General features: G+C 42.6%; 2 protein-coding genes across 43 annotated transcripts in view; both read left to right on the forward strand.

Annotated features, from left to right (window-relative positions):
- The window catches only part of LOC110522243 (vacuolar protein sorting-associated protein VTA1 homolog), a 46,016-nt gene extending 26,773 nt beyond the window's left edge, over positions 1-19,243 (forward strand). For 4 of the 8 annotated variants that reach the window (XM_021600468.3, XM_090232796.1, XM_090232797.1 and 1 more), the window contains 5 exons: positions 6,309-6,384; positions 7,599-7,710; positions 13,753-13,968; positions 15,400-15,477; positions 17,565-19,243. In XM_021600468.3, the coding sequence (XP_021456143.2) occupies positions 6,309-6,384; positions 7,599-7,710; positions 13,753-13,968; positions 15,400-15,477; positions 17,565-17,710 (628 nt within the window). In that variant the 3' untranslated portion in view covers positions 17,711-19,243. Of the gene's footprint in view, positions 1-6,308; positions 6,385-7,598; positions 7,711-13,752; positions 13,969-15,396; positions 15,478-17,564 lie in introns of all 8 variants that reach the window. The other 4 variants (XM_021600467.3, XM_090232794.1, XM_021600469.3 and 1 more) reach the window with 1 other exon arrangement.
- Positions 19,244-22,094: 2,851 nt separating this feature from the next.
- Positions 22,095-22,626, forward strand: part of LOC110522244 (adhesion G protein-coupled receptor G6) — a 68,197-nt gene continuing 67,665 nt past the window's right edge. For 12 of the 35 annotated variants that reach the window (XM_090232809.1, XM_090232798.1, XM_090232815.1 and 9 more), the window contains exon 1: positions 22,189-22,620. In XM_090232809.1, coding sequence (XP_090088935.1) covers positions 22,619-22,620 — 2 coding nt within the window. In that variant the 5' untranslated portion in view covers positions 22,189-22,618. Of the gene's footprint in view, positions 22,621-22,626 lie in introns of all 35 variants that reach the window. The other 23 variants (XM_090232799.1, XM_090232811.1, XM_090232805.1 and 20 more) reach the window with 4 other exon arrangements.

Below are 22,626 nucleotides of genomic sequence, written 5' to 3' on the forward strand. Positions count from 1 at the left end.
AATATACACAGGCAGTTAGAAAAGCCAAGGCTAGCTTTTTCAAGCAGAAATTTGCTTCCTGCAACACAAAGTCTAAGAAGTTCTGGGACACTGTAAAGTCCATGGAGAATAAGAACACCTCCTCCCAGCTGCCGACTGCACTGAGGATAGGAAACTCTGTCACCACTGATAAATCCACTATAATTGAGAATTTCAATAAGAATTTTTCTACAGCTGGCCATGCTTTCCACCTGGCTACCCCTATCCCGGTCAACAGCCCTGCACCCCCGACAGCAACTTGCAAAATCTGGACCCCTACAAATCAGCCGGGCTAGACAATCTGGACCCTTTCTTTCTAAAACTATCTGCCAAAATTGTTGCAACCCCTAATACTAGCCTGTTCAACCTCTCTTTCCTGTCGTCTGAGATTCCAAAAGATTGGAAAGCTGCCGCGGTCATCTCCCTCTTCAAAGGGGGTGACACTCTTGACCCAAACTGCTACAGACTTATCCTACCCTGGCTTTCTAAGGTCTTCGAAAGCCAAGTTAACAAACAGATTACCGACCATTTTGAATCCCACCGTACCTTCTCCACTATGAAATCTGGTTTCAGAGCTGGTCATGGGTGCACCTCAGCCACGCTCAAGGTCCTAAACTACATCATAACCGCCATCGATAAGAGACATTATTGTGCAGCTGTATTCATCGACCTGGCCAAAGCTTTCGACTCTGTCAATCACCACATCCTCAGCGGCAGACTCGATAGCCTTGGTTTCTCAGATGATTGCCTCGTCTGGTTCACCAACTTCTTCTCTGATAGAGTTCAGTGTGTCAAATCGGAGTGCCTGTTGTCTGGGTCTCTGCCAGTCTCTATGGGGTTGCCACAGGGTTAAATTCTTGGGCCGACTCTTCTCTGTATACATCCATGATGTCACTCTTGCTGCTGGTGAGTCTCTGATCCATCTCTACGCAGACGACACCATTCTGTATACTTCTGGCCCTTCTTTGGACACTGTGTTAACCCTCCAGACGAGCTTCAATGCCATACAGCTCTCCTTCCGTGGCCTCCAACTGCTCTTAAATACAAGTAAAACTAAATGCATGCTTTTCAACCGATCACTGCCTGCACCTACCCGCCCATCCAGCATCGCTACTCTGGACGGTTCTGACTTAGAATATGTGGACAACTACAAATACCTAGGTGTCTGGTTAGACTGTAAACTCTCCTTCCAGATTCACATCAAACATCTCCAATCCAAAGTTAAATCTAGAACTGGCTTCCTATTTCACAACAAAGCATCCTTCACTCATGCTGCCAAACACACCCTCGTAAAACTGACCATCCTACCGATCCTCGAGTTCAGCGACGTCATCTGCAAAATAGCCTCCAACACCCTACTCAATAAATTGGATGCAATCTATCACAGTGCCATCCGTTTTGTCACCAAAGCCCCATATACTACCCACCACTGTGACCTTTACACTCTCGTTGGCTGGCCCTCGCTTCATGCTCGTCGCCAAACCCACTGGCTCCAGGTCATCTACAAGACCCTGCTAGGTATAAAGTCCCCCCTTATCTCAGCTCGCTGGTCACCATAACAGCACCCACCTGTAGCACGCGCTCCCTGGTCACCCCCAAAACCAATTCTCCTTTGGCCGCCTTTCCTTCCAGTTCTCTGCTGCCAATGACTGGAACGAACTACAAAAAACTCTGAAACTGGAAACATGTATCTCCCTCACTAGCTTTAAGCACCAGCTGTCAGAGCAGCTCACAGATTACTGCACCTGTACATAGCCCATCTATAATTTAGCCCAAACAACTACCTCTTCCCCTACTGTATTTATTTATTTATTTATTTTTGCTCCTTTGCACCCCATTATTTCTACTTTGCATTCTTCCACTTCAAATCTACCATTCCAGTGTTTTACTTGCTATATTGTATTTACTTCGCCACCATGGCCTTTTTTAGCCTTTACCTCCCTTATCTCACCTCATTTGCTCTTATTTTTCTATTGTATTATTGACTCTGTTTGTTTTACTCCACTCTATGTTGTTGTATGTGTTGAACTGCTTTGCTTTATCTTGGCCAGGTCGCAATTGTAAATGAGAACTTGTTCTCAACTTGCCTACCTGGTTAAATAAATGTAAAATAAATAGGTCTGCAGAAGTAGCGGTCTGGCCTTGAATTGTCCTCTCACTGAATCCAATCTTATTTAACCTCCGGTTTAGGTGAGCCGGTGTGAAGGCATTTACTGTGATTGTCCCAGACATCAGGATGATTTCCACGGCGCTGTGCATGACTGGTTTTTAGAGAGTCAAATCAAACCAAATCAACGTTTATTTGTCACGTGCGCCGAATACAACAGGTGTAGGTAGACCTTACAGTGAAATGCTTACTTACAGGCTCTAACCAATGGTTTGGAAAAAAAGTATGTGTGTGTGTGTGTGTGTGTGGGGGGGGGGGGTAAGTATAAAGAAATAAAGCAACAGTAAAAAGACATTTGAAAAAAGAGTAGCAAGGCTATATACAGACACCTGTTAGTCAGGCTTATTGAGGTAGTATGTACTTGTAGGTATCGTTAAAGTGACTATGCATATATGATGAACAGAGCGTAGCAGAAGTGTAAAAACAGGGGTTGGCGGGTGGTGGGACACAATGCAGATAGCCCTGTTAGCCAATGTGTTGGAGCACTGGTTGGTCGGGCCAATTAGGTAGTATGTACATGAATGTATAGTTAGTGACTATGCATGTAAGATAAACAGAGTAGCAGCGGTGTAAATGAGGGGGTGGGGGGGGGAACACAATGCAAATAGTCCGGGTAACCATTTGGTTACCCTGTTCAGGAGTCTTATGGCTTGGGGGTAAAAACTGTTGAGAAGCCTTTTTGTCCTAGACTTGGCACTCCGCTTGGTACCGCTTGCCATGTGGTAGTAGAGAGAACAGTCTATGACTGGGGTGGCTGGGGTCTTTGACAATTTGTAGGGCCTTCCTTTAACACTGCCTGGTGTAGAGGTCCTGGATGGCAGGCAGCTTTGCCCCAGTGATGTACTGGGCCGTACGCACTACCCTCTGAAGTGCCTTTGCGATCGGAGGCCGAGCAGTTGCCGTACCAGGTGTTCCTTTTGTCCAGGTGGTAAAGGGCAGTGTGGAGTGCAATAGAGATTGCATCATCTGTGGATCTGTTTGGGCGGTATGCAAATTGGAGTGGGTCTACGGTTTCTGGGATAATGGTGTTGTGAGCCATTACTAGCCTTTCAAAGCACTTCATGGCTACAGATGTAAAAGCAGTCCAGTACATGGGAATGGATGAAATGTGGTCAGCCTGGATTAATGATGGCCAAAGACAGAGAGGGAGTGAGTGGCTGCTCTACACTGTGTATTGAAGAAAGAACTCAGTATGGTTTCAGGGTCACAAAATTTGTTTTTATAGGAAATTGAAGACATTAAATGAACCCAGTGTCTAATGCACTTGAGGCCTATATATATATATATATATATATATATATATACATACATACATACATACATACATACATACATACATACATACATACATACATACATACATACATACATACATACATACATACATACATACATACATACATACATACATACATACATACATACAGTGGGGCAAAAAAGTATTTAGTCAGCCACCAATTGTGCAAGTTCAGCTGTGTGACAGCTTTGCACACTCTTGGTGTTCTCTCAACCAGCTTCATGAAATAGTCACCTGGAATGCCTTTCCAATGGTCTTTACGGTACATTGGCTAGACGGAAGGCACCTAATTGACTCTAAGACCATGAGAAACAAGATTCTCTGATGAAACCAAAATTGAACTATTTGGCCTGAATACCAAGTGTCACTTCTGGAGGAAACTTGTCATCATCTCTACGGTGAAGCATGGTGGTGGCAGCATCATGTTGTGGGGAAGTTTTTCAGCGGTAGGGACTGGGAGACTAGTCAGGATCGAGGGAAAGATGAATGGAACAGAGAGATACTTGATGAAAACGTACTCCAGAGCGCTCCGGACTTGACTGGGGTAAAGGTTCACCTTCCAACAAGACAACGACCCAAAGCACACAACGCAGGAGTGGCTTCAGGATAAGTCTTTGAATGTCCTTGAGTGGCCCAGCCAGAGCCCGGACTTGAACCCGATCGAAGATCTCTGGAGAGATCTGAAAATAGCTGTGCAGCAATGCTCCGCATCCAACCTGAAAGAGCTTGAGAGGATCTGCAGATAAGAATGGGAGAAACTCCCCAAATACAGGTGTGCCAAACTTGTAGCGTCATACCCAATAAGACTCAAGGCTTTTGTCGCTGACAAAGGTGCTTCAACAAAGTACTGAGTAAAGGGTCTGAATACTTATGTAAATGTGATTTCCAGGTTGTTGTTTTTTTTTGGGGGGGGGGGGGGGGGCAATTTTAATTAATTTTAGAATAAGGCTGTAATGTAACAATGTGGAAAAAGTCAAGGGGTCTGAATACTTTCCAAATGCATTGTATATAGAGATGGAAATGTATGGGTATATGAATGGATAGATTGTAATTTCTGTCTGTAGTGAAACTGGTGCCATCAGTTCTGTGTAGAGCCACATTTTGGAAAATCTTTTAAAATACAAGTCGGTGTTACGAGAATTAGGCTATATTAATATTCCACTCCAACACAAAGTCTTGATTTACAAGAAACTGGACCTATATAAACAAGCCATAAATGTTACGTTATGTCATGTGTGGAGGTGCAGAGTTTAATGTTTATGGGAACTAACCCTGAAATAAGAAACTTCCTTCAGATTTTCAATACATTGGTCTACTTTCTGCTCTGCACGGCTCCAATACAAGGCTTCCATTGACATGACACACCTCTGGACTGGAAGCCCCCAGAAAGCAAGCCCCCTATGTTTCTGAATTTTTTTACATCCCTGTGTTTATGCTTTCTGGAACCAGCTGTGGGATTTTATGACATATTTACCTTCCCTGGTTCCGCTCGTGTGATCTACACTGAATGCCCACAAGTGGTGTCCTCTCTGAACTCTGGCTCCAGACCCACAGTCCTCTCTCTTAGTGTCATGACTAATGTTGTATCAGGGCAAATAGTTTGCTATTTGAATCCCAGGACAGTTTAGTCATTCTGGACCTGTTTGGACCCAATTATCATGCAACCACATAAGAGACAAACCCACAAACTCAGCAAAAAAAGAAACATCCTCTCACTGTCAACTGCGTTTTATTTTCGGCAAACTTAACGTGTAAATATGTATATGAACATAACGAGATTCAACAACTAAGAAATAAACTGAGCAGGTTCCACAGACGTGACTAACAGAAATTGAATAATGTGTCACTGAACAAAGGGGGGGGGGGTATAAGTAACAGTCAATATCTGGTGTGGCCACCAGCTGCATTAAGTACTGCAGTGCATCTCCTCCTCATGGACTGCACCAGTTCTTGCTGTGAGATGTTACCCCGCTCTTCCACCAAGCCACCTGCAAGTTCCTGGACATTTCTGGGGGGAATGGCCCTAGCCCTCACCCTCCGATCCAACAGGTCCCAAACTTGCTCAATGGGATTGAGATCTGGGCTCTTCGCTGGCCATGGTAGAACACTGACATTCCTGTCTTGCAGGAAATCACACAGAACGAGCGGTATGGCTGGTGGCATTGTCATGCTGGAGGGTCATGTCAGGATGAGCCTGCAGGAAGGGTACCACGTGAGGGAGAAGGATGTCTTCCCTGTAACACACAGCATTGAGATTGCCGGCAATGACAACAAGCTCAGTTGATGCTGTGAGACAGTGCCCCAGACCATGACGGACCCTCCACCTCCAAATCGATCCCGCTCCAGAGTACAGGCCTCGGTGTAACGCTCATTCCTTTGACGATAAACGCGAATCCGACCATCACCCCTTGTTACGAATCCCTTTGGCCCGGCAGTCTAGGGGGAATGGTAACGAGAGCCGTAACATAACTCATGCAAAGTATAATAGTGACAAAGTAACAGTAAGAACGAAAAAAACACAGACAACTAAATTACCGTCAAACACACAGGGTTTATTTGCAAACACCCTTTACAATGATGATCTGTAAAGTTATTTAGATTTTTACGAATGATCTTTGAAAGACCGGATCCTTTTGCTGAGTTTATTAGAGAATTATTGAATTATCCATGTTCTGTGAAGCAGCATTTCTTGTTGTAGACATTTGTCACAATTGGCTGGCAGGTTTTCAACACTTGAGTTTAATGGTCTCAGTATGCCTTAATTAAGAATCCAACAGTGTGATGAATTTGAACATTTAAAAAATATATATCTGTCTATCTTTGCAGGAATATGATTAAGTCCTTCTACACATCTAGCCTTTTGTTAGATGTCCTGTCAGTTTTCGGCGAGTTATCGGAGGAGGTAAGTCATCAATATGGAATACACTTATCCTGCCCTATAGACCTATATTGTAAATACATCTACCTTTTTTATTTCAGCACATTAATACATTTACACTGTGTGAATTAGTCTGAAGTATTATGAACTGGCTATCCACATTTTCATCCTTCCATCAGTCCACAGCTGCTCTCAAAACCATGAAAAAATCCAAGACATGGAAAGAATAAGAGGGAGAAAATAGTGAAGATTGTAACGTATAGACTCTCCAGCCCAGGACAGTAGACAACTAGACAGACTATATCTCCACAGCAGAGGCCTTTTTTAAAGCATCTCCATGGGTCTCCGTGGCTGCAGATGTACAGTGGCAGATGACAGACAATGTTTCATTGAATGGCTGCTCTCTCCCCCCTAAGGGCCAGGCATTTTCCCTCTGTAGAAAGCTCATTGGACAGGCTGCTTTAACACGGAGCTTTCTCTCTGTAACACTAACCCAGACAATGGCGCCTCAGAGTCCCCCGCTCGCTGATTACTGGAGATACGTTTTTATACAAAGCATGTCACAATGCATTGTGGGAGATTGGATTTCTTACAAAAAAAAGGGACATTTCAGCACCATCGAGAGGAGGGACAAAACTTTTAGTGGATGGTGATCTAGAGAGCTTCCTCAGATTGTATGTGAGCCTGTTAAATCATAGCGATCATCAGTCCTAAACCTTCCCTCAGGTCTAGTATATTGTTATCTCCAGGGGTAGATTATAATTATGATAGTGTTAGTTGCTTTAGAAATTAATTTTAGTTTTTCATTGTACCGTGAAATTACGTCTGCGACCCTGTGCATGTGACTGATTGTCATTTAACGAATTGTGGTAAATCAGAAACTACCTGGATTTACTTGTTGACTAAAGTGAATCTGTAGTTTAGTGAAGTTTTTCACTAGCTCCTCCAAAGAATTTCCAGTTAATTAATCCACAGATAAGATTACCAAGGAGGGAACTTTTAAATGAGGTCCATAGAACCTCTAATGAATTTCGTGACCTGGGTGTTAGAAACCACAGCCATTTCTTCACCTTGTCCCCATCCCTCCACCGTAAGCCAAAGGAAAATCAAAACAGTCGTATCAGAAGCCCTTTCCTCCAGTCTCCATTGTTTATCTAATTGCTTTTAATTCACTTCTCTAATCTTGATTATTTATGTGTTATTCACCACCACCTCCCTCTCTCCTTACCCTTTTTCAGAACATCCAGCACAGGAAGTATGCGAGATGGAAGGCCACTTACATCCACAACTGTCTGAAGAGTGGTGAAACCCCACAGGCTGGCCCTGCTGGCTATGAAGAGGAAACATATGGTAAGGACTGATATTCTATCAGCACAGCCACCCAAACAAACTATGACCCGTTAAGAAAATACCTCTTCTCCTGGCCTTTCCTTCAGGAGCCTTTTAGACCCGCTTTCCTCCGTCTGGGTGACGTGCTGCTCCAGTCAGTAAAGGTTGGCCCTCATTGTGTGCCTTATCAAGTCTGAGAGTGCAGCCTCGGAGGCTCGCAGTGGCTTTGTGTGTGTGTGTGTGTGTGTGTGAGAGAGAGCTGATATTTGTTTAATGATTTTTTTTCAACCCCTTATCCTTAGAGGGTCAGGAAGGGCCAAGGGTAGGTAGTTTTACCCCGTGGCTGTGTTGTCAGAAGTATATGTTACTAAACCTTTGGATTGAAGGTTTGCGGCTGACATCCACTGGTTAAGAACAGTCTTAAAATGAGTGTGTATTATTGTGGTACAGTCAGTCTTATGTTGGTTTGTGTGTAACACCCTTTAGAGACCAAGACTCCCAGAGTAACTACATCTCGAACTTAGAACTGAGTGGTCGGCCAGGCGGTACAGATGTTGCCTGTGGTGGACAGGGCCTGGGGACCCTCCTAACCACCGGTTAGAGTGTGATATGAAGCAGAGCATGGCGCGGTTAGATCACTGTGCTCCTCTCTGAACATCTGCTGGGTGTGATACAGTACGTTTGACCTGAGCACCACATGTCAGCGATGAAGTCATCTCTGGAGCCCTCCACTCTACTGCGACCCAACCCGCACCCAGACTGAAACTATGGGGGCAGGGTCTCTAAATGAACATGCGGCTGGTCTGTCCCCTATTTCATCTCTTTTGTTTTAGCCACACAATTGAATAGAAGTTACAGTATGACTGTCTGAAGGCTAGTTTTAGACGTAGCCTACTTTCTGGTGTAGTTAAGCTCTTTGTGTGGGGAGAGTAACGTCCCTCCCCTCCCTCCTGCCTGTTTTGAATGTGGGCCTCCCTCTGTAAGTGGTGACATCATGTATGGTTATTCCCACTGATGTGTAACATTGCCAAGAAAAAGCTGATATCATATTCTCTCCTCTCCCTCGTATTGAGTCTAACTCAGTCCACACACATCAGGATCTTATCACTGCATCTCACTGTTTCCACATGTCTGTCACACAACTCAGGAAGAGGGTGGCCCGTTGCTCATTATTACATGAAAACAGAGTGTAAATGGAAAATAAAATAGGATGTGTTACAATGATGAGCAGAGACTGTACTTTGGGTGTTCATTTTGGGATTTTGGGCTTTTTACTCTTGATTTGTTTTACTGTATTTTGATATGGGATAGATTTTCAGATTTTTCTATTAGCTTATTTTAGATTCATAGCCATTTTGACATTTTTATTGGTTTTACTGTCTTATATTTGACCTGTTTAGTAGGTTATTGAAACCTACGTGTGGGAATAAATCTTGCTTTGTTTAGGGCCCACAGTGACTGCATTGTCTCAGATACATATTTGCTTGACTTTCCACTTCCCAAGGAGGAAGAGATGATTAGCAAGGGGAACGGAATGGAGGAAAACACTGTTGAAATGACAGAGAGCCAATAGGAAGCAACTTTGTTGATTAGCATACTTTCCCCAAGCCTCAACCGTGGTGCTGAACCCTGTCCCGATTGAAGAGTGAGCCAGAGGCAGAACAAACAAGTGCAAGCTGCTTGCCATGTTGCCCACAAGTCCAGTCCAGTCATTGAAGGCACGCTTGTTTTGTAGCCATGCCACCAAACGATGGAAATTAGTACAGACGTATTTGAATCCTTAACATTTTGCGAAAAATAAGGACACATCTCAAATAAGCAGTGGGTTGAGGGCAAAGCATGGAAAGTAGAGTTTAACTCCAATTCAGCTTCACAAGCTACAAATACGGTCAACATTTTCTCACAGGGCATCAGTAATGTGCTGAAGTGTCTTTTTCAGTCTATCATTAGGATTAGGGACTCTTTCAGAACGTTCAATACCTCTGCAGTCGCCAATCAATTACATTATCCATCATCTGCCATGTTTGAGAGTTGTCCTTTTGGCCAAGTAGAAGACTCACCAGCTCAACTCTGATAAGAAGCAGCACGAAAATTGCCTTGCGGCTACTTTGTTTGAATCTTATTATTGGTTTAAAATCTACGTCATTTCGGAGTGTCATTACGAGAAGGAACGTTTCTATGCAGTGTATCACTGGGCTGTGACTGCAGGACTGAATTTAATGCATATCCTTTCAATCTAAGGGATTGTCTGTCCTATGCACAAGGCAGCATTCCGAGCCTCGAGACTTGCGTTCGATTTAAAATCTTTACATCTGTTTACGATCCCTTCTTCACAGTCTCTGTCACTCATTATCCCTGTGCACTCTTTCACCCTGCTGGCCATTTATTGGGTCCAACTGAACCAAGCCCTTGTGCTAGAGTTGCTGTCAACACCCATTTAAAACGCCCATCACTCCCAACTGTTATTGGCACAAATCAAGATTAAGTGGGCCATTGGCGAAACGCTCAACTACAGCTCCTGTCTCTGCTCCTTTCACTGATTCAGACATAATGTGTGACTTTATCTTTACTGTCTGTCTCTCACGTGGCTCTAATCGTGGGAGTTTCATCTGATCCAAAGAGAGGAGCGAGGTAGGGTTTTTTTTTATCTCGGAGCAATCAAGATCCCCCTCTGCAAGTAAGTAGGATACAATGCTGCTCAGTGTGTGAGGCTGAGGCTGTGCAGAGCTGGGCTGTGAGTGATCAGAGCAGAGAGAGTGTCTGCAGGGAAAATACCCGGTTCCTGTTACACAGCTCCATAGGTCTCCATATCTCAGAGAGATGTTCTGGGACCAGGCCTCCCCATCCTCATGTGGCCTACCCCCTCCAATTAGCCCCTCAATCCTCTGCGTCTTCCCGTAGACGGTCTTTCGCACCACGACAAATGCCGACGTTGTCACATAAGCCCAGACAGTTTATTTGTGTTAGCCTCCTCCAGCCATATAATTTCACCTTAAGTCTGGGCGGGGAAACGGGACAATATGCTAGAGAAACACAAATATTGGCAGAGGAAATGGTTTTAAGGCTGACACAGAAACATCTATGAAAATGTTTCATTTTATGGAGGTTAGGGATCTATGTCCAAAGTGGTGTCAAATATAGCACATGTAGGCACATACAATGTAGGATTTTTAATCTCCGAAAATATGTTTGGGGTTAATATTTTCTTTCAATTAAATCTGGTCACTCTAAAATATGTTTTGAGCATAGTATTACTTTTAATGAGTCTAAAAAAACAGGCGCCATACCCCTGAAATGGAATTTCCTACTTTTTTTCTCTCTGCATGACAGGATTTAAGCTTGTTCTTCTGGGATTTGGCTCACTGTGCTTTAGAAACATATGGTGCATATCGCAGCTCAAAGACTGAGTAGATAACCTTTTCCTGTTAAGCCCATTGAAGTTCAGTATACACAAAACACTTGACACTTTTTTTTTTTTTTTTTGTCTGAATAGTCTTTTAAAGTCCAATATGTTTAGTCTTTTATATGTTGTCGTTACTCAAGTACTTCTCTTTCAATCTTACGTTTCATCTTTGCATAAGAAAACTTAGGCTTAATGCCTGGTATGTTTCTCCACAACTTAGTGTTCACATCGTTCCGTTTGAGCAGTATGCCGGCACTCGGCACATTGCCCCAAAGTGGCCATCTCTAATTCACCTCAGCCAATCCATGCCAAGAAGCTGTCCTTGTGTGTTGGAAGCTCATATCCACTTCCATGGCTGTAAGGATTCCTGTAACGTTCCTTTGCATCACTGGTTGCATGAAGGGAAAAAAGGGCCTCCTTGGTGACTCATTCCTCCTATTTGCACAAGACGGCGTGAGGAGAGGATGGCTGGTCTGGGACCTGGTGGTGCACGTATTTTCATCTTGAAGCATACCCACACAACGGTCTCCACAGTGACAAATGAACCAATCATGGTCTTCGAATTAGATTGAAGCATATTGCGAATTGAAGCTTCAGAAGTAAAATCCACATGATTGGAGAACAAAAAAACTGTGGGAAATGTTTTTGAAAGGGATTTACCAAGATAAAGTGTAGCATCCTGTTGTGCTTTGATGAAAAAGTGTTTGTGACCTATTTGGTTGAGTTAGCCTCTAATATTGTTGCCACAGCAAGGAAATTATGTAACTCAGTGGGCAGTATATCTGCATGTTGTCCTCTGACTTCATGTGCCGTAATATATTTTATTGGGTTGTTTATAGATTTATACCTCATATCAGTACTTAACATTCAGTCTTGTGTAAGTTCAGCCTTATCAGATAACTGACGTGATATGGGGGCAGGCCAGTTATCCATTGTCAATGTGAAAAGTTTACTATAAATCTGTGTGCAAACAGTATGAGCTCCATGACCGAGGTCTGAGGGACTGCAAACTACATACAGTTGAAGTTGGAAGTTTGCATACACCCTAGCCAAATACATTTAAACTCAGTTTTTCACAATTCCTGGCAGTTAATCCTTGTACAAATTCCATGTCTTGGGTCAGTTAGGATCACCACTTTTATTTCAATAACGTGAAATGTCAGAATAATAGTAGAGTGACTTTATTTCTGCTTTTGCTTCTTTCATCACCTACACTCAATTAGTATTTGGTAGCATTGCCTTTAAATTGTTTAACTTGGGTCAAACCTTTCAGGAAGCCTTCCACAAGCTTCCCACAATAAGTTGGGGGAATTTTGGCCCATTCCTCCTGACAGAGCTGGTTTAACTGAGTCAGGTTTGTAGGCCTCCTTGCTCGCACACACTTTTTCAGTTCTGCCCACAAATGTTCTTTAGGATTGAGGTCAGGGCTTTGTGATGGCCACTCCAATACCTTGACTTTGTTGTCCTTAAGCCATTTTGCCACAACTTTGTATGCATGGGGTCATTGTCTATTTGGAAGACCCATTTGCGACCGAGCTTTAACTTCCTGACTGATGTCTTGAGATGTTGCATCAATATATCCACATAATTTTCCATCCTCATGATGCCATCTATTTTGTGAAGTGCACCAGTCCCTCCTGCAGCAAAGCACCCCCACAACATGATGCTGCCACCACCGTGCTTCACGGTTGGGATGGTGTTCTTTGGCTTGCAAGCCTCCCCCTTTTTCCTCCAAATATAACGATGGTCATTATGGCCAAACAGTTCTATTTTGTTTCATCAGACTAGAGGACATTTCTCCAAAAAGTACGATCTTTGTTCCCATGTGCAGTTGCAAACCGTAGTCTGGCATTTTTATGGCGGTTTTGGAGCAGTAGCTTCTTCCTTGCTGAGCGGCCTTTCAAGTTATGTCGATGTAGGACTCGTTTTTCTGTGGATACAGATACTTTTGTACCTGTTTCCTCCAGCATTTTCACCACATCCTTTGCTGCTGTTCTGGGATTGATTTGCGCTTTTCGCACAAGTTCGTTCATCTCTAGGAGACAGAACGCATCTCCTTCCTGAGCGGTATAACGACTGCATGGTCCCATGGTGTTTATACTTGCGTACTATTGTTTGTAAAGATGAACGTGGTACCTTCAGGCATTTGGAAATTGCTCCCAAGAATGAACCAGACTTGTGGAGGTTTACAATTTTCTTGGTCTTGGCTGATTTCTTTTGATTTTCCCATAATGTCAAGCAAAGAGGTACTGAGTTTGAAGGTAGGCCTATAAATACATCCACAGGTACACCTCCGATTTACTTAAATTACATCAATTAGCCTATCAGAAGCTTCTAAAGCCATGACATCATTTTCTGGAATTTTCCAAGCTGTTTAAAGGCACAGTCAATTTAGTGTATGTAAACTTCTGACCCACTGGAATTGGAATGCAGTGAATTATAAGTGAAATAATCTGTCTGTAAACAATTGTTGGAAAAATTACTTGTCATGCACAAAGTAGATGTCCTAACCGACTTGCCAAAACAATAGTTTGTTAACAAGAAATTTGTGGAATGGTTAAAAAGCGAGTTTTAATGATTCCAATCTAAGTGTCTGTACACTTCCGACTTTAACTGTGTCTTAAATTCCTCTCTTCTTTTTTCCCTCCTCGTCTCCCCAGATGAGGAGTATGGTGCTGAGGGTGGAAGGGGACCCTCTTCCCAGTCTGCTCAGCCCCAGTCTCCACCTCATTTCCAGCCCGGCTTTGGGGATCCAAACCAGGGGTCTGGGTCCATGGGGGGTCCCCCCTACCCCCCCACCAACTACAACAATATCAACATCCCCCATGGAGCCCACTGCCCAGCCAACACACCTGCAGAGCTCCCTCCACCTACAGGTACAGTATAGGAGCTATACACACCACCCTGTCATCCACAACACTCATCAGAGCCTTTAGATTGCTACTCATGAGCTGTTCATATCTTTAGATGGATCAGTGCAGTCTTTCTTTGTGATTACAAACATGATCAGCTCTAGCAGAGAGACAGAATGGTCATGATGAAGACTACATAGACTTGACTAATTATTTCCTTGTCTAGTTTGACTAGGCTAATTCTTCATCTGACCATTTTTCGCTAACTTCTCCTGATGTATAACAGAGTGGTGTTCCCCCTGACATAACGTGAGTACAGCTCTGCTCAAGCCTATGGGATACACTTTGCCATTATACCCGTCTTGTATATTTTGGCATTTTTCCTTGGCAGGTCTTTTGTGAGCGGAGAGACAGGATTGTGTAATGAACCCTAATGACTGCTTTCTTTGCGGCTGACTTGTGTCCCATATCACCCAGGGGACCGTTGAATCACACAAAGCAGCCAACACTCAGTCATTTGTAACAGCCCCACCAGACAAAGACCAATGATATATGTTTGTTTATTCATTCTCTAGTGGTTATTATGAATATGCCACAGGCTCATTAAGGTTGCTGTTGATGATAAAGGACATCAACATAGGTTGTGGATGTAATATGGACAGTTGAGATTTATCATAGTTTCCTTATTGACTCAGTCTTGGCAGGCCGTGGGCGGCAGAGGTCTGTCCTGGTCTTTGCCTTGCTGACTTTACCCTGCGTGTCTTCCTGTTTTCCCTGCTATCACTCTCTCACTCTACCTTTTTAAAGATCAGAGTCAGAGCAGAGCCAGGGGTGAAGGCAGGGGGTCAGTGAGAGCAGGGTCCATTCTGAAGCCCTGATAGGGTGCTTTCCCCCGGAGGCCCAGGGCCTGCCTGTGTCCTCTGTGATTAGCCCACTGGCTCCCAGGCACAGAGGAAATGACTGGTCTCCACCCAGTGACCCCAGAGGTGCCCAGGCGCTAATTGAATTGGGGGCGACACGCCACGCTGCAAACCCCAGATCCTGCAATACAAACACATGAAATGTATCTGCACAGATTTCCCTCAGGACTTTCCTTGTTTTTTTGGACCAATGTAGCTGGAACCTGTTTCAGGAGGCTATACATTGGCTGTGAGGAGAAAAATTAACATTGTTCCAGATTATGATCATCAAATGTCACCTTGTTTTCATCATAGATCTGCAGTCAATCATCCATTTGGTTGGAGTGAATGGACTGAGGACTGGTCTCCAAGTGCATTCAAACCACTTGTCTTTATACATCATAAAGTCATATCCCAGCGTTAGCCAACACATTTCTTGGTTGTGGCGTAGCAGAAGTTGAAAGTGCCCTGTGTTGTTTTTCCTGGACTCTAGAGGTTCTGGGTGGACTAGAGAGGTGGACTGGACTAACTCTGCCCTGTTCCCCTGTGTTAGCAGGAGAAGCCATTAAACCAGTGCCTGTTCCCCGAAGCATTCCAGCGGTCGACCCCTCACTGCGGAGTGCCACTCAGGAAGGTAAGGAGTAAGAGCAGGAAGGTAAGGAGCGAGAACAGGACAGGGACCACATAGTACCCCCTTCCCTTCACCAGGCACCCTGGGGCTCAACTCGCCTCACACACACCCCAAAACCACCACCTCCTGGCTGTGAGGAGACGAAGGGTGGGGGCGTGAGGGGTGGAGAAAGACTGGCACATGGCAGGTCTCCTCATAAAATGCTTTATGGAAAACAGACTTCGGGCTCTTGGTTTCCAGCGCTGGTGGGAAAAATATGACCACAGACAAAACCCAAATAATCACTGGCTGATGAAAAGAAAATGACTACATTACCAATTGCAGTGTCATGACAATGCAGCATTAATAAATGTTAATGAATAGAGAGCAGAAAACACAGCGTTTGGTTGGCATGAGAGGTGATAATTACATGGCTTACGCAGCAGGAGCCAGTGTGATAGTGTTACACAGGACGTACGGTGCATTCGGAAAGTATTCGGACCCCTTGACTTTTTCAACATTTTGTTACGTTACAGCCTTATTCTAAAATGGATCAAATTTATGTTTTTCGTTATCAATCTACACACAATACCCCATAATGACAAAGGTCAAAGATTTTTTGCAAATGTATTAAAAATAAAAACAGCATACCTTATTTACATAACATTACCAAATACACTGAGGCACATTTTTAAAATTCGCTGCTAGAAGTTTATAGAATAAAAGTGAACAGTATAATAGTTAAACAATGCTGTTCACCTGTGATTTTTCCTGATCTATCCCTAGCACTAGCGCAATTGCTAACTTGCGTTAGCGCAATGACTGGCATCCTAGCAGATACCCATAGACTTCCAGTCATTGTGCTAATACAAGTTAGCATTGGCTCGCGAAACTACCTCTAACTTCCTTTTATATTGGACACAGAAACATAAATATGGTATCCACGAGTTAATCTGACTCTAGGGATGTAAATAAAGGGCCTCATTGCCAAATTCCTGAAGTATCACTTTAATTTATGACCTTCAAAGCCAAGCAAAATAAGAAGAAACCGATAAACGTTAGAATATTGACATTCTGTTTCTCTATTTGAGGAGGCTTTAGGCGATGTTTTGAAAACAGTTGAGAGTGCAGTGATGGTCTGTGACCAGACCATTTAACCTACCCTCAGAGCTGTGCAAATCTTTCCTCAGATGGAACAGCATTTGCATAGTGGTATATTCTGAAGGGCCAAGGTTATAAAATTACCTTAATGCCCACCAGTGTCTGCCTTGATTTAACACAAGTGTTCAGAATCTACCCAACCTCGGCATAACCCTATCATTTAAATGCCTGGTGGTAAATGGGAGCTTCTTGTGGCAAGCCACAAATGCATCCCTTGCCATGTGGCTAATACATGAGTACTTTTTGCCCGTAATGTTTATTTACATTTTTTTGTAAATGGGACAGTCACCGGTAGACAATGCAAGATTGGGGAAATTTGGTCCATGATCATCATATTTTAGTATATCACTCACTGTAGCGGAGTGAAAGGGTAAGCAAGTATCCTCAATCATGTCCGTTTTTCCTCCCTCTAGTTTTTAACATGTTGCAAAACCACATGTTCTTAGTCATTGTCCATACCGATTAATAGGCAGTAACATTACTTAACACATACACAAGAAACCTATCATTTTGAAAGACACCATTCAATGTTTATGTTCATGTTACCACAAATGTGCTTTAAAACATGTTGAATTCTGAAGAAACTAAAAATGCTTAGCATATGTGTCTAGACCGACATGGTTCTTTAAGAGTTTTAAATAGTGTCTTATATTGTAAAAATGGTCATGGGACTTATGGCCAGTGTCTCAAATTCTGGTGATATTGCAGAGTGTGGTTGGATTTGTGAAATACGTTTTGAGTTCAGGGAGAAATCAGAGAGCTGTTTCAGGCTGGTCTGCCTCAGACAATTTATGACCTAATAGGGCGGGTCAGTGAGGGAGTCAAATAGGAGAGGCGTGTGTTACTCACACACAATCTCTCTTAATTAAGAGATCACATTATAGAATGTAACTTTTATTTTCAATAATTACACTTGTCTCAAAGAAACTCCTTATTCTTTGTCTCGGCAGGTGACGTGCGCCTCACGCCAGAGGACTACACCAGAGCTCAGAAGTACTGTAAGTACGCCGGCAGTGCCCTGCAGTACGAAGACGTGGGCACGGCGGTGCAGAATCTGCAGAAGGCCCTGAAGTTGCTTACCACTGGCAAAGAATGAGACCCATTGTCCCCCGGCGTCACAGTATCACTACATCGCTGATCTGGCCCAGAAGAACTGAGACCGTTACCCTATAATCTACAGCAACCCCAGCTGTATCCGTCTGAAGAAAGCAATTCTGTCCCAACATAACGTAAACAACAATGACATCTGTGTCTCCATATTGGACTCCTGCTGTGGAGCTTCCATCATGGCTGTCCATAACTAGTGAGTTGCTCACTAAAGACTTCCCGAGCCTGTATGTTAAAACGGTGCATTTATCCCCTGCTAATTTCCTCCTTATATTAGTTTTCACGAGCAACCTATTCACTGTAGTTTGATAACACTTTTCTATGCATGCACGTTTTGGGAACGTACTCATGTTGCAGTTCAAAAAATACCACATTTCTCATCAATTTTACGTACAGTAAAGTAGCCCAATGCTTGAAGTAGACAGTAGATATAATCCCCTATTTTCAGGCGACATTGATCTGCCCTTTTACTGTGTTTTCAATACAGTATCTATTTGCCTTGTTTTCTCGGGTGAAAGGACTGTCGTTTCTGCATCAACACAATTTCAATAAAATGTGTAAATTGATTGATGGTTGGTGACCTGTTTGTATATACTGATACTGTCTGCTTTAGTAAACAAAACTGAGGAGGACTTTTGTTCAACAAGAAGGGGACATATACGGTTGGTTTCCTGGACATAAGTTTAGCCTAGTCCTAGACTAAAAAGCTATTTTAATGGAGATTAGCCATTGTGCATTCTTTTTAGTCTAGGACTAGGCTTAATCTTTGTCCAGGAAACCGCCCCATAGAGAAGTATTGTCACTTTAGTTGAAAGCCCTTCCCGTCACGAAACTTGGACTTTTGGATGCTCTGATCTTTGACTGAGCAGTAGATTGGTCCATCCTCAAATATGCAGAAGTTTCTTGAGTGAATTTTGTGTTTCTAATATTTCTAAATTGTTCATTTCATTTATTGATGTGTACTTAAATGAAGGACTCATTTTCCCGTTTATTAAAACGCATCAATTAAAGTATTTAAGTTATTGTTCATCATTTTATACATTTCCATAGTGATGTTGAACTGGGAAATATTGAAGCATGCCAGTGCTCCACACCATAGAGACCGCAACAGTCTGTTGATGGGTTATTTGAATAGATTTATCCAGAACGCAACATCCCTCTCGACTGCTGTCTCCACTTGAAATGTATTTAACTCATTTGCTCTGTTTATGTAGCCAAGCTTTGAAGATGACCTTCTCTTCTCCCTTTTAATGTTCGTTTGATAACAGTAATTGAACTGTAATGTACAGCCATTAGCGATTATTAAAATGTGCTGAAACTCTAAGAGCAGATAATTGAGTGGACCTCACTGTGGAATGTTCACTCTGAAGGCTCAACATATTAAATAAATGTGTAAATCAATGAGATGAAAGGAGTGAACAATTCCATTTAGAACATGTGTAATCTCACCAGGGAGTCCCCTGCTGCATTTACAAGGGGCATTGAAATTAAATGCTGGAAATTAAACCTTTAATGAACTGCATGATCCCCGACTGACATTTTTGAGTCCTGCATTTGCAAAATACCACACTGATACCTTCCAGCACATTTTGTTCATTAAATCAATCAGGTTACACCCCATTAAAATATGAATGAGACAGGAGAGGTACCGCAAATACCAAGTCCTTTGAGTGTCCTTAGGCTTCTACTAATTCAGGTAATGAACAATTAGTCGTCTGGGGTCATGTTTAGGTTTGCTCAACCTGTTCAATGTGATTACTATGCCTAGTTTCTTGATGTCATCACGCTCATTGTTTTTCTTCATTGCCTGCATGTTGCCTTAAGAGTTATACAAAGGGCATTGGCCCTTTATCTCTCGACTGGCTGAACTATCACCACCAGCATCTGTATTTGCCTGAGTCCCTTCCTTCCTTGTTGATGGGCATGGTGTTGATGCAAATGAAAATCAGGTGGATTCCTTCTACGTATTTTTTCTAGCATGTAGTTGATGGGGGAGAGAAGTCGCACGTCAATTGAAATTGGTAATTCTCTCTCTGTGACCGTGAACAACTGCACCTTAACTCTGTGCGGTATGGTAAGTATTGGAGGTCATGGGGACAAGATGCGGACATGTATTGCTTTCCACAGTTATTTTGCAACATTTCAATTTATATTGTTATGGTTAGTATACCACCCATACACACAACGTAAACACTGCTCACATGACATCAATACTGGCCCTATTTAGCTCACTTGACAGTACTGTGAGAACATCAGCTGGGTTTGATCATCCCTTTGTCATGATTCATTATGTACTGGTAGGAGCTACTTCCTTGGCTTTTGGAATAGTTTAAAGCCTCCCCGCCATTATAAAACAGCTGTGTCCCCAGCTGTATAGGTCACTCACAACTGGAAACGGAATCACTTTTGCCAGGCTATTGTCCGTCATTTAGGGAACCATATCTGAAAGTTAGTTTATAGCTGTATTGTCACGCCATAAAACTGTCAATGTTCTATTCTATTTTGGGATGTTTTGGAAGATGGGATAAAGTGCTTCCCATAGTTTCATTCAAAGATCTGTCATGTCTCATTATCTTAATAGAACCCCCCAACCCAATTAAGGAGCTACAATAAACTCAATAGTTCCATCAACAATAGAATACATATAATTTTATATTTTGGCTGTGGTTAAACCTCAACTACACAAAAGTGATGGCTTTGGAGAACGAAAAGATGAAAAAGTGTATGAGGCATGCATTTTGTATTATTCTGTACGTGAATCCAGGACACTCCATTTAGTATGATATATTATGTTTCATATGGTAGGTATTCATTTGTGGATGTCCATCCATTTTGTACGCTATGTTACAAATTACAATTCGTATGAAATATTACGAATTTGCAAAACTTATATGTTATGAATTCTACTTTGTTGTGACTAACGTTAGCTAGGGTAGGGGTTAGGACAAGGGTTAGCTAAAACGGTTAAGGTTAGGGTTACGGGAAGGGTTAGCTAACATGCTAAGTAGTTGCAAAGTAGCTCAAAACTAATAACTAGTTGAAAAGTTGCTAGTTAGCTAAAATTATAATTTGTCTGTGATCAAATTTGGATAGCTAGATGTTCACGTAATACAGACACCCACTCAACCATCCTCCTTTCATGTTTGCCTTAAGTAACCTGTTTTATGTAACCAAACATGACATATCGTACTCATTTGAGTGTCCCAGATGTATGTTTACTATGTTACAGCTAGTCTATGAGACCAGGCTGAATTCAGATATCCAACCCTGTTAAGTTATCTCAAAGGAAGATCATTCTAAACTGCCGTTGAAAGCAAAATTGCTTGGATCATTCATGGCCTACATACTAAATTCCACTATGCAGGAACTTGTTTCAGTCCTGTCCTCCCTCAGTTCAATAGATTCCATAAAAGATGCACTATGCAGAAATCACTCTGCAATTTCATGGTTGCTAAAATTCTAATAGTTAATTTCAGTTTATGTGGCAAAACAAGCAAGTATAGTGTAGATAATCGTTGTACCATCTAAACCGCAGTGAAATATATTTTCCCTAACCAACAATATTGATTTTCAGCTGTTTGAACCTGGTGTAAAGTAAAACTGGCAAAAACTCAAGAACGGGAAGCATAGAAATAACGCACATAGAATGCTACTTAGACTTGCTTTCAATGAGAATGACAGATCTATAACACAACTTTGGGGGTTTGGGGTTCTGATGGTGTTAGACAGTTGAACTAAGCTCATTAAGCATTTATAAGATATTCTTCAAAACATTAGGAACATGCTATTTCCATGACATCGACTGACCAGGTGAATCCCTGTGAAAGCTATGATCCCTTATCGATGTCACCTGTTAAATCCACTTCAATCAGTGTAGATGAAGGGGAGGAGACAGGTTAAAGAATTATGTTTAAGCCTTATGACATTTGAAACATGGATTGTGTATGAGTACCAATCCGAGAGAAAATGGGCAAGATAAAATATTTAAGTGCCTTTGAACGGTATATGGTAGTAGGTGCCAGGTTCACCGGTTTGAGTGTGTCAAGAATGGCAAAGCTGCTGGGTTTTTCACGCTCAACAGTTTCCAGTTTCCCGTGTGATTCAAGAATGGTCCACCACAATTCTTGATACCATCCAACTTGACACAACTGTGGGAAGCATTGGAGTCAACATGGGCCAGCATCCCAGAGGAATGCTTTCGACACCTTGTAGAGTCCATGCCCGGACGAATTGAGACTGTTCTGAGGGCAAAAAGGGCTGCAACTCAATATGGACTACTCAGTGTATAATGAATTTTAAAGTTTAAAAAAATATGTAGCAATCGCAAATTACCCCTTTAAAGAATGTTTACGTTCATTGTGGCATGGCCTACTGTCAGTCCATGCTGTAAGTCACAGACACAGAATAAAACAATTATCATGGGACCTAATTATGTGGAACCTGTGAATGTCCAATTTGTCAATTTTCACAGTATGGTGGAGAAGCAACTGCTGTAGAATTCTGGATGGGTTTGTAGCATTTTGAGCACATTTTCTTAACCCCTGGGACTTGCCTGCCTGGCTTTAGTTGAGGGTGGGGCGCCAGAGGGAGAGAGAACGTCCTCTAGCTGTGTGCAAGGACACGGCCCTGAACGGTAAAACAGCTTTACTGATGTTTCCAGCATCTTGCGGGACGGGGAAAAGGTTCATCAATCGATTTGAGTTTCGACTTTGGGATAAGTGCGTGTTTAGCGTTTATACACTGAATTGTGATTGCCTGAATTAAGTTTTCAAACGTCGGCGTGTCACGGATTTGAAGAAGTTTCCAAAAGTTTTCCAAAACTGCAAACTCCGGTCGGACGACAGGAGAGGAGATAATATGATTCTTCAAGGAGACCAGCTCCCTCTTCAATAAGATAATGTAAGT

This window comes from Oncorhynchus mykiss, chromosome 4 (genome assembly GCF_057628025.1).
Source record: "Oncorhynchus mykiss isolate SJ-2025 chromosome 4, ASM5762802v1, whole genome shotgun sequence".
NCBI classification, from domain to species: Eukaryota; Metazoa; Chordata; class Actinopteri; order Salmoniformes; family Salmonidae; genus Oncorhynchus; species Oncorhynchus mykiss.